Source organism: Neovison vison, chromosome 3 (assembly GCF_020171115.1).
Source record: "Neovison vison isolate M4711 chromosome 3, ASM_NN_V1, whole genome shotgun sequence".
Classification (NCBI taxonomy): domain Eukaryota; kingdom Metazoa; phylum Chordata; class Mammalia; order Carnivora; family Mustelidae; genus Neogale; species Neogale vison.
Window position 1 is genome coordinate 223,868,901 of NC_058093.1, and position 12,196 is coordinate 223,881,096.

The window sequence follows — 12,196 nt, forward strand, 5'->3', positions numbered from 1 at the left end:
GCTCTAAATCCTTCACCACCACGACTAACCTTTTCTCAACTCTCAGCTGTATGCTCAGGTGGACCTCGATGTCTTCTATTTCTCGGAACCCACTGAGGCCTGTGCACGTAGTCTCCCCATTTTACAGGTAAGGACAATGAGGCCCGGAGAGGTGAGGTCGCTTGCTCAGAATCCCACAGGGTCTGCTGGGGAGGACATGATGGCTATGATGACATCCTCATAAACGGCTGACGTTTACTGAGCTCTTGAGCAACACGAGGAATATTCTACGGTTTGATGTGAGAGCAGCTTGTGCATTTAGCACGTCCCGCCCACCCCCCAACGCCCCTCAGGCAGGAATCTGTAGCTTTGTTGCAGATGCAGACACGGAAACTGAGGCCCAGGGAGAAAGCACTTTGGCCGGTGGCGTGCAAGTAAGAAGCCATCCTCGGACTTGAACTTGGATCTGTCCACCTCTAGCATGCTCTTACCTCTCCACAGTAACTCATGCTGCCTGAGGTCTCCCTGCAGGCAGCAGTGGAGCTGGGACGAGAATCCCAGTTTTCAGATTCCCGTTGCGGGGCTGGCTTGGGACAGTGGTGATGAGGTCACAATTGACAGTGAAGTAGGGGAGGGGAGGAGAAGAGGGTCCCCTCCCCTTCCACCCCTGCTATAAGCTACCTCTCTGGGGAAGGGTGAGCAGCAGGCACCAGTTCGGGGGTAGGGGGTATAGGGGCAAAGGCAGCCTGCAGGAATGACTGAGTAAATGGCAGAAAGGCATCCAGCTGGCTGAGGACCTGGGGGTGGCAGGGTGACCTGTCCCCCACCAGATGCTCCCAAGGCACAGAGCCTTCCGCCTTCATTGCCGGCCATCTGTAGCGCCCATGTCCCTCCCCCGGCAAGCAGGTGCCTTTATTTACGATCACCTTGGAAGGGTCGAGCAGACATATGTTGCTAAGGGTCGTTTATTCTTGTTTATAAAATTTATGGCTTCACCTCGATTACACACTGTCAAAACGGGAAGGATTGGCCCCAAAGTCTCTTGCCGCATGACTGCCTCAGACGTGCGTACATCTGTTAACTCCGTAGGAGCTGTAAAGGAAGATAAGGTTGATGATAGCTCAAAAGCTTGCTGTCCCGTCACAAGGTGTGGGCAGTCCGCCTCGAGAAAAGGCGTCAGGGGGCATGGGTGGAAAGGAAGGGGGTCAGGGTCTGCGGGTGGCCGCGCCACATGGCACCAGGACCCTGGCCCCTCCTGGCTATGGACTCTCTTGGGCCAGCTTCAGGTTGCGGAGTGGGAGAGGAAAAACCCTCAGGGGTCCGGCCATAGGACCCGGCAGCTGGAGAGAGTTCTGGGCCTGTGGCTCTCTACCTGCAGGCTTCAACGAGGAGAAAGAAACAGGGACTCTCTACTACTGGGGGGATCAGAGCTAGGTATGACCTTTCAGGAGGGCAATTTGGCGGGGGGATATGGAAGTACTCGAAAAGTTTGTCCTTATGACCCCGTGATCCTGTGTCCGAGAATTTCACCAAAGGAAGCAGATACATTGGAGAAGCCAAGTGGGATTTTTTTTTTTTTTTTTCAGAGCTGCTCATTACAGTGAAAAACTGGAAGCCTGGTCCAACAAAACGGAGCTAATTGTCAAATAAGGAAAATACTGAACAGTAAGGGGATCAAAGAAACATAGAACTACTGAAATATATAGTGTCTATATATTTATTACTATGGAAAAGCATTCACCATCTCTTAAGTGAAAAAAACAAAAACAACCAAACCCAGATTATACAATGGTATAGTATCGAATGACCTAATTTCTGAAAAAGAAATAGGTGTGTGGATATACACCACAGGAAAAAAAGTAATGCAAGGATCTGTTTGGTGTGTTAATAATACCTCTAAATCATGGGATTACCGGTGGTGTTATCTTTCACTTTTGTTTGTCTGGATTTCCCCACTTTTTTTTTTTTTTTTAAACAATGTATTTGGGTTGGATTTGACAGAGGCTTACTTGTGTAATAAACATGAGGGCAAAAGAGAGAACAAACTGACAGTTGCTTGCCACGCCTCTCATAAATCCTCTCCCTCTCTTGGGATGATTGGAGTCAGGGGAGGTGGTCCTCTGGAAGCCAAAGCCATGGGGCCCCTTCAGTGTAGAAGCCTGGAGAACACGCCCCTGGCTGTTCTGTCGGAGCCAGCTGGCTGCCCGGGGTGCAGCTCCTGTGCGGTTTGAATGTGGATGCTTGGCTTCCGTTCCAGGGCAACAGAGAAGGGCAGAAAGCTGATCACAGCCCCACTGAGGATTGGCTGTGGAGGGGGATCACGCTCACTTTTCACAGGATGCTGGGGATGTCGGCATCCTTCTTTCTCCTCTGTTGGTTGCTGCCATCTTTAACTTGTGTGGTGTTTGAGAGTAGACAAAGGACTTCCCCACTGATTACTTTATATGGATTTTCGCTGTGGATTTTCACCCTGCCTTCACCTGGACAAACTGGCACACCAGTGGGTACCACGATGAGTCCAATGTGTCAGTCAGCAAGTGGCAAAACAAGCACTCAACCCGGGCCTTCTGCATCAAAACCCAGCTTCCTTTGTTTATATTTCTGCTGAGACCATGCAAGGGCTGATCCCAGGGGTGCGAAAGAAGTGCCGAAGGCAGGTGACTGGTAGGGGCTGCCTGGAAGGCTGCGTTAAGGAGCCCGAGGCTGGGTCCCGACTCAGCAGGTGTTGGTAATCCATTCATGAGGTCTCGCATGGTTTCCGATGGAGGTAGTGGGACTAAAGATGTGTATTTGACATTTCTGGATTCCCAGGCCAAGGCCCTCACAGGGGACTGCAGAGGCACGTACGGTCTTCAGGCTGCCTGTCCCTCCAAGCCGGCCCTAAAAGTGGCTCTCTCGACCCCATGGTTCCCCAAGAGAGTGAACTGGCAGAACAGATGTCTCAGAGCTTTGAGGTGACACATCAGGGTCATAGATCTCTGAGAACCCCGAGCGTATAAATCTGGCTAATTGATGAGTCAGCCCTCATGAGCTTGCCACCATAATTCAGAATCTGTAATTACATTTCACATTAAAGTTAAGATTAAAACCAGTGAGAGATAGTGTGACACCTCCCATCCCCCAGCCTCTGCCACAATCTTCTCCACGGCTCCCCACAATCTGTCAGCAGGCAGGTATCCTAAAAGCCACATCCCTTTGGCTGTTTCTTCTCTCGGTTCCCCTTTGGACTGCTTCCCGCTGTGCCAGGCACCAGGTCTGGCTCCCCTCCCTGTGGTGTTGCATTCAGTGGAGGCAAAGAGTTTGTTTAGGGGGAGACTTCTGGGTTTATGGTTCACAATGCCCCTCCCCAACCCACTGAAGGCTGTGAAGTGCGCCCCGTAGTTGAATGTCAGGTGGTCTTTTCCCAGCAAGAACGCACACACACCCTGGGGAAATGTGGGTTGTTTCAGGAGGAGGATTCCTTCGGCGTGTGCTGGGTGTTTTGGGGGGTGGTTCAAGGAAGCAGGGGCAGTTCTGTAGTTAGGCACCTTAATCTAGAAGGAGGAAGGAAGGAATGATGTTAAACCTGTAATGGTGGGGTACCTGGATGGCTCAGTTGGTAGAGCACGTGACTTTTTTTTTTTTTTTTAAGATTTTATTCTTTTGTCAGAAAGAGAGAGAGAGGGGGAGAGAGAGAGAGAAGAGAGAGAGAGCACAAGCAGGGGGAGCAGCCTCCCCATTGAGCAAGGAGCCTGATGCAGGGCTCCATCCCAGAACCCTGGGATCATGACCGGAGCCAAAGGCAGATGCTTAACTGACTGAGCCACCCAGGTGCCTCAGAGCACCTGCCCCTTGATCTCGAGGTTGTGAGTTCACAACCCACATTGGGTGTAGAGATTACTGAAAAAAAAAAAAAAAATCTAAAAAAGAAGAAAACTCTAAACTCAACAATCTAACTTAAAAGAATAAAGCTGTGATGGAATATGCTGGAGGGTCAGCAAAAAAAGCCCCCAACCTCAAGGACCTGGCTTAGCGACCCACCTTGCATGCGTGTGTCCCCACATCCCACACATTGGTTGGAAAACTAAACTGAGAATTCATTACATGCCAGGTGTGGGGCATGCCTGACCTCGTGTGATCTCACGGCAACCATATGTGGGAAGAATTATCACCCCCTTTTTGCAGGCTTGCAAAGTTTAGGGGACTTGCCCCAGGTCACTGGAAGGAAGTGGCTGGGACCAGATATGAAGTCTAATCTACTTCCAGAACCCGAATCCTTGCCACCACCCTGGACACCCGACCAGGCTTTCAAAGTCTTAAAAAAGGCAGGAACCATCTTGTGGATATTTGCTAAGTTTGGGGATCTCCACATCCAGTCCCTCTTCTCTTCATAGCCATGCCTCAATTCCCTTTTGGGGATTTACTTTTCCCAATGGGATACGGGTGTGTGTGTGTGTCTCTGTCTTTTTTTCAACACATCAGAAATGATCTTATGGGTTTCCTGTTAGTGTCTGTCTCTCCCAAAGTCGACCGCATCCTAGGGCTTAGTTAGGGCTTGGCACACAGCAGGTGCCTGACGACATTTACTGAATGAATAAATGAAAGAATGACATCAGTGCCTTGCTCAGTCTTTCCTCTTTGCCTGCCCTTTCCCTGAAGACTGGCATGATAGGAATGAGGATGGGTTCCTGGCAGTCCCCTCAAGGGGAGAGGGGACAGGGATGAGCACCAGTGGCAGAAGGGACAGAACAGCTCCTAGGGCTTTGCTCAATCTTGATCCCATTTTCTAGAAGGCTCTCTCACTCCTCTTCTGCCTGCTCAAACTTTGGTCAGGGCTTTGGAGTGAGCAGCAAGCCAGGGTTTGCATGTTGGCTCTGCCAGTGATGGACTCTAGGGCCTTGGACAAGGGTCTTGCCATCAACAAATCTCAGTTTGCCGAGCTGGGAAGTGGGCATCTGGACAGTGTGGCACTAGGGGGAGTGATCACAGTAAGTGCTCTGGTATCTCTTTGGCCAACCTGAGAGTGAGCGCAGTGGGGCAGGGAGGTGTCTGCATTCCTCCTGGCTGTGCTTCCAGCACCTGGTGCAGCCTGTGTGCCTATTTTTGGATGAACCGAGGCAAGCCCGAACTCCCTAGCAATCTGGCTCCCTGGGCTGGCTGGGACACCGCCAACTGCTGGATCCATCGGGCATCATCTGTGATGGTGACAAGGCCACCTAGGCTGCACGGCAGACCCTCAGTGCCCCACACAGGGTGACGCTCCCTTCCCTGCACAGAGTCCCTGGGAGGACACAAGCAGGTTGGGGAGAGGGTCATGGAGCCTGATGTCTGGTGCAGGTGCCCAGAGCAGACAATGTATCGAGAAGACAACGCGTCACTGTCACACGCTGCCCCGTTTCTCTTTGCCGTCAACTTCAGGCTCCCCTAGCCTGCCTTGGGGAACCAACCCCTCTCTTACAGCCCCCTTGGTCTCAGCTCGCACCCAATGACTTCCAGCCCTTCCCAGCTCTCCCACACTAGTGCTCCCCGCCACAGGGGATGCCTGTGACTGTTCCCCGCAGCAGCGAAGCTAGTGGAGGTTGAAGGGGGCCCTCTGTCGTCACAGGGACCCAGAACTGAATCTGACCTCTGGTGCTTTCTAGCTGTGTGGTCTCATGCAACCAGCTCTCTGAACCTCCGCATCCTCATCCGCAGAACAGACCGCTTCTACTCCGGTGCCCAGGGTCCCAGGTGGAGATCGTGAAGAACTTGTGCAGAAGGCCAAGTGCAGTGCTTTGCTTGTGGTGAAGGTCTGGAGAACAAGCACTAGTTGAGGTAGGACGCCCCCATTCCTGCCCTCAGTGACAGATGGGATGGGACTCCCGCGGCTCACCACCTCACCTTGGGTCTGGCTGCTTCCTCCATCCCAAATGGCTCCCTTCCTGTCTCCAAAGGGCAAACCCTCTTTCCAGATAAAAATGAACACATCCTTTACAACCCTCTTCTCCCTAAATACAGAGGACTTCTCTTTTGCCCTGGAAGCAATGCTTGTCCCATTACCATGGAGACACATTTTAGGATGTGACTGATGCCTGTTTTCCAGATGACAGCTAGGCTGGGAGAGGTGGTCAGAGCCCCACAGCCAGTGAGAGGCTGGGCTTGGTGCCCAGGTCTGTGTGACCCCACTCTCAGCTGTCTGTGAGGCCATCAGGAGGGTTATTCGTATTAGAGGTGATTTTACTGATGAGAAAAGAAGCTTCAGGGAGTTGGAAACTTGTCCAGAGTCACTCAGCTGACCTGACCTAGATTTTGATGCCAAGTTCAGGGTCTTACCCCACCTGCCTGAACACCGGGCCCTGGCGGACTCCTAAGTGTGGTCTGTAGTACAGCGCAAAGTAGTCAGGAATGTAGGACCCTGGGCGCCCCAGACCCGCTAATCAGCATCTCCCTGGTGACTCGTGGACATGTGGATGTTGGGATGCTCAGGTTTTGATTTCCTCTGGAGGCTTCTTTGGGGTCAGAGCGGTGGGTCACACCTTCCATGGGGTTTCTCCTGCCGTCACTGTATTCCGTCTGGCTCTCTTGGTGGAGAGTCTGAAAAATGACACAGATCCCATCCTGGTCTCCCCAAGTCTCTGAGTCTCCTTATGGCTCAGAGACCACGCAACTGTCACAGGCAGGGAAAACCGCGTAGGGAATGTGGCTGCTGGTCCCAGGCTGGGGGAGAGGCTGGGTTGAAGCGCATGGTGGAAGCTCAGGACATGGTGGGGGCTCTTGCAAAAAACCCGGGGCTGAGGGTAAAGCCCAGAAGAAGCCCCTCGGGGTGTCTGTCTTGCAAGGAGCCTGAAAACAAAGGTAATTCCAGAGAGGACATCAGTTAGGTCTCCAGAATAAAATAATGGTGATAATTACACCAGCCACAAATCATCGACCGTCCACAAAGGGCCTGGCACAGGCTGGGCTCTTCAGGCCACACTGCGTGGTGGTTGCTTCTACCCCTATTGAATGGAAGAGGGAAGTATAGCTCAGAGATGCCAGGGAATTGTCTCCGGCCTCCTGGCCAGCGAGCACCAGAGCTGGGAAGCAAACTCTGTTCTAGAGGCTCCAAACCTGCTGTCCAGTGTGCTCAGAGCCCCGATGGCTCAGGCTCCAGAGTCAGTCATGATACAAGCACGAGCTTATAAAACATGTTAGTTCCCATGATTATAATCAGCAAGTGACTTCATCTTGACTCTGAAGACTGGAGGGATTCACGGCTCCCATCTGGGCTTCCTTGAGTGTGAGGTGGCTGGAGGCCATGCCAGCCTGGAAATGCCCCAGCCGATTCCCTGCCGGCAGTGGGGAGGAGGGAGTGTGCCTTCCCACCATTCTGCAGAAGTTCCCTGGGAGACCGCGCTCAAGACCTCTCCATAGGATTTCTCACTGCTGTGCTGACTGTGGTGGCAGCGGAAGCTACTAGAAGTTGGGCCAGGGCCTGACGGACAGGCCATGGGCAGCTCTGTTTTCTTCTGGTGCAGGGTGAGCAAATGTAGGAGGAAGACTGACATCTGATGCTGACTTGGTGCGAGGAACCAAATGGGGTACAGGCCACATGTTGCTTCGTGGAATCCCTACAGCCTCTGAAGCTGGCTCCGAGATTCCTGGGAGGCATAGGCTGAGCCCAGCACTGAGCCAGGAAGGGAGGTTTCACAGGTGTCTCTGCGGTCCTGCGCCCTCGCTGCACTGAACAAACCACAGTTCGGTTCTTCAGCAGCTCTGACCGATCTACAGTTACCAGGAAGTAGGTCTGAGGTCTAGGGGCCTGCATCTCCAGGTGAACCAAACTTAGAGATAACCAGTCTGTCCATAACCCCGCCGCACACCTCTGGCAGCGTGACCTCTGCTAAGTCAGCAGGACAAGGACATGCAGACAGCTTTGCTGTCTGAAACATGGTGGAGACCAGTGTTTCTCAAACTGGGTTCCACCTCAATATTCTCAGGCACTTGCAGGTTCTGTCAGTGCACTAAAACTGTCTTCATTTAAACCAATTTTTAAGAAACCCACTTGTTTTTCCTAGTTAAAAGAATTTTCTCTTTGTTGTGGTAACTTGGAAAGGCTGAGATGTCACAGAACGAGGCTCTGGATTTGCAGGCGGGAGTGTGTCACTGGACACTACGATCGTTTTCTGGGGAGGCGGTACAGATGCTCTGTGTGAGAAAACCCAGCACACATAAATTCCCCTTGAGTGCCCACGCATTGTCTTATAAATGTCCATCTCTCCTGAGTCCCTGGATTTCAACAGGCCAGCCTCCTGCTCCGACCCTCCGAGGGCTCCAGGACAGAGGTAGGGGCGGGTGAGGGGAGAAGCCACCTAGGGTGAAGCTGGAAACACGGGCGGTCAGAGATGGGTTTTCTGCTGAGCGTAAAGGTGGGCTGAACAGGATGACACAGGGCTGCATGTCCCGCACTACGATCCTCAGGGCGCAAAGCCACACAGACCCCGATGCAGCTGGAAAATCTGCCTTCATGTGCTTGTGAGTTATGTGGATGGTTTTCAATGAACACACATCTAGGGCTTGTATCCGTTTCGGTATAAAACATGGAATCCGGGGCGGTGGCCGCCTCTGTAGAGGGAGGGACACGAGCCTGGCGGTGCTGGAAGTGACCTGGGCTCTATCTGGAACGTGCTCCCTCTCAAAACAGAACTGGAAGTGAAGAGAACATTGTCAGCTGCTAACTGCTTCGCCGGCGAGACTTGGGGGTCTGCTGTGTTTGCCTCTGAATCACCCTTCCGCAGAGGGAGGTGCGTGCCCTTTAAGCTCCAGGCGCCCCCTCGTGAGCTACCTGGGCCCAAGGTCCTAAAGCGCTCTTTCTTCAGATAAAAAGCAGAACACAGCCATCGTGTGTGGAAGTAGAAATTTAATAAAGCCTTTGATCACGTTTTAATCCCTAGGTTATCTATGAAACCAACCCCCCCCCCCAACTTTTTAGAGCCATCAAGAGCCATCGAAGTGTCAACAAACACCGGCCATAAGAGCACAGATTCAGTGTTTTAGTGCAATATTTCCAGCTACTGAAGAGAACAATTTAAATGAAATTACGAACCACCCCTTCTCGTCAAAAGAACAAAAGAAGTTGGTGTCGGTGCTTAGAAACCACGCTCTCCGCAGCGGCACGCTGGCCGCTGGCCGATCTGCGGGTGATTGGACTCAAGACGGAAGCATCCGTGCGGGCCAACAGTCCTCTGGGCCCCTGCATAAATGTGCATGCCTGCTCCCCGCACGCACACACGTTCAGAGATCTTCAGAGGAGTTGAGTGTTTAAAGTGGCAAATCCACAGAATCAGAGGTTACTTACAAATCTTTAATAATAATAAATTCCCGTCTTTAAATTCTTTCCATCAAAGTAAAACATAAACTCTGTTTTGCAGAAGCCCAGGGGCTCTCACGGAGCCAGGCTTGGGCCCGGGTGGGACACGGCACCTATCTGCAACCTCTGAGGGAGGCCATGGAGATCAGTCCTGCCTACTTTGTCGTCAACATGAAGGTTTTTGCCAGAAGGTGTTCTGCTGCTTGGTAGAAAGCTGAAGGCCCCAGCTGGCTCCACAGAACAGAGGAGGGACCAGGCACTCCTGGCTTCAGTCTTGGTGGTAGGGATGCCTAAGGAGCTTGACGAGGGGGGCAAGGGTGATGGCTGTCAATAGAGACCACGGACACGGCCTCTGTCTCAATTCCCTGGATCGAGAATGAAGTTCTCATGATAAGGGCAGAGGAGCACAATGGGTTGGAAGAGAAAAATGAAGTAAAAAAATAAACCCAAAAAACCCAGCCCAGTGTTTCCTCAGCCCTTTGAGCTTCCGTCAGTGCAAAGTGCCCCGGTTCCCCGTGCTGAAGAAAAATGAGGGGCAAGACCCAAGTTTCAGTGGATTTTACCATCAGTGGAGGGAAGACACTGCCCCAACAGGTTGGGTAACTCAGATAGTGTTCCTTATAAGACAAGGACAGGGCAAAGAAGCAGGGGGACGGCAGCTGTCCCCTTAGGAATCAGCAGGCTTTGGGGGTACAGCCAGCACCCTCCGGAAACAGAGCTGCTCTTAAGGGCCAAGAGGTACTTTCTCCCAAAGCCAGGCTGCCAGTGTGAACACATTGATGGGATCAAGCCAGTGGGGGGCCTCCCAGCAACCCCACCTGCTAAGGACTCAGAACATCTGAGGCAAGACTGGGTGTGTGTGCGTGGGTGGCGGGGGGGCATGCCGCCATGTGGAATGCGTGGTTTCAAGGTGGGGGCAGCGCCCTGAACTTCCTGGGCTCTGCCGCCTTCCTGGCCGGCAACTCTGCTTCCCTGGGGAGCAGGCAGGCCTGGTTGTCTGCAGAGGGGCCGCTGTGGACAGGAAGGAGGCAGAGACTTTGTCAAGTGCATAGAGGCTTGGCGAGGCCTTACCTGAGTAAAGAGTTTTCAGAAAAGGAAGGAGAGCGTCTCAGCCCTAGTGGGCTCTGTGCACTCAGGACCGTATTGTGAAAACCACTCTGGACCCTTGGAGTTCCGGGCACTCACTCGTTCATGCACAGCTCATTCAGAAAGTTCAGGAAAGAAAAGACTCACCAAAAAACCAAACTATCAAAAGGAGAAGTCCCTCTGTGACCAAAAGCCTTGGCTTCAGGCCCCGGAAAGCAGGAGAAAAGGACCAGCGCTGGCGGAACCTGGAGGTTTATTCTCAACACCCTTCCCATCAGTGTCACCTGGAGAGCGCTACGGAGTCGTCAGGTGCGTCCCAAGAAGTTGAGGCCACAGGGGAGTCTCATGGCTATAGAGAGTGTGAGGTCACCTGGTGGGTGGGTCACCCACTCCCAGAGCGACCCTGCCCCCTGGAGCTGAGGTCCCTGGGATCCCAGGAGCAGGCCAGGGCAGGTGGCGGGGGCGGGAGCTAGGAGAGCTCAAAGCCCGTGTTCATGCTGATGGCGTAGCGCAGCTTTTCCCGGAGGGCGCTCTTCTTGCTGTAGTTGGGCAGCTTGAGCAGGTTGAAGCAGGTGGAGGAGGTGGGCAGGCGGCCACCCGGCTCCCGCTTGCGGATGGTGAAGAAGCCCCGGAGGACACTGCCCAGGGTGTCCCCCGTGTCCTGCAAGCACACACCACAGCCTCGGTTGGGAGGCACTTGGCGAGGGAGCCAGGGGGTCTGCCAGAGTGGGCGACCCAGGAGAGGTCCTGGCTAGCCCCGGGTGTCGAGCGGAACGGCCGGACTGGTGAGAATGCGCTGCCACCCGAGATAGCCCCCCAGTGGAGGGCACCCGGCCCCAAGTGCTGAGCGCACAGAAGCAGCCCCGTGCATGGGCGACCCCTGTGTTAGGTAAGCGCTCAGAAAGGGGGCCTTTGGATTAACTGCTAGTTACCGGTTAACCAATTTCCAAAGAACCAGAATACTGTAGACACACTTAAGGTCCAAAAACAGCTTCCCACTTCCCGCCGCCAGCACGTGGCCCGGGGCAGACTGCAATGTGGGGCAGCCTTCCTTAAGAGGACTGAGCCTTGTCTAGCATCACACGAGGGACCTGGAGACCAGCCTGCAGCATCCCGAGAGGCAGCTATGTGCAGAGGCTGCTGGGTTTTTGCCGACGGGGGAGAGGGGCTGAGACAGTGTACCACGGCTGCTCTTCAAGCACCCCTCCATGGGGCAGGACAACCCGAGACATTTGTTCTCTCTTGCAGACGAGGAAACGATGCAGCCTGCCAGATAGCAAGGGCCAGCACACAAGCCCTTGCCTGCCCCATTCCTAAGCCTTACCCCCTCCCCCAACTGCCTCTCAGCCTAGAGCCCTGCCAAGCCACCCGCTACTAAACCACCCCCAGGTACCCTTTCCTGAGGGAGGAAAGAGAAAGGGACCCCAAGAGAGCTGAGGCCCCAGAGCAGCCCGAGTCCCAGGGCATCCTCTGGGGGTCCGACTGCTCTCCTGGCTGGAGCGTTGTGGAACCTTCTCACCCTGCTCCCAGGAGCCGCGCGGCCTGCCCCACGGACCCCGCAGCGCCCCGAAGCTCCCCGCAGCGCCCACAGCAAACCCCCCGGAAGAGCAGGCGCCTTGCGCCAACCCCCCACCCCCGGCGGCAGTACCTGATCGTCTGACACTTCCACACAGCGGATGGAGAAGGGAGGCTTGAGGTAGGCGAATCCTAGGAGCGGAGGCCTGGAGCAGCTGGTCACAAACTGCAACACAAGGCAGGTTGAGGGGACAGAGTGGGGCTCTTGCAACCTCAGCAACACGCCCCTGGCAGGCGAGCTGCGCTTTT

General features: G+C 53.9%; 1 protein-coding gene and 1 long non-coding RNA gene across 4 annotated transcripts in view; both read right to left on the bottom strand.

The window, feature by feature from the left end:
- Positions 1–1,680: 1,680 nt before the first annotated feature.
- Positions 1,681–7,402, bottom strand: LOC122903323. Its single transcript, XR_006383945.1, has 2 exons — positions 5,585–7,402; positions 1,681–3,512 (listed from the first exon to the last, which is right to left on the bottom strand). It is a non-coding gene; the product is annotated as an uncharacterized LOC122903323 (long non-coding RNA).
- A 1,864-nt stretch (positions 7,403–9,266) lies between these two features.
- UBE3B (ubiquitin protein ligase E3B) overlaps positions 9,267–12,196 on the bottom strand; it is a 52,189-nt gene continuing 49,259 nt past the window's right edge. For all 3 annotated transcript variants that reach the window (XM_044244089.1, XM_044244088.1, XM_044244090.1), the window contains 2 exons: positions 12,021–12,113; positions 9,267–11,033 (listed from right to left, as the gene is read on the bottom strand). In XM_044244089.1, the coding sequence (XP_044100024.1) occupies positions 10,842–11,033; positions 12,021–12,113 (285 nt within the window). In that variant the 3' untranslated portion in view covers positions 9,267–10,841. The remainder of the gene's footprint in view (positions 11,034–12,020; positions 12,114–12,196) is intronic.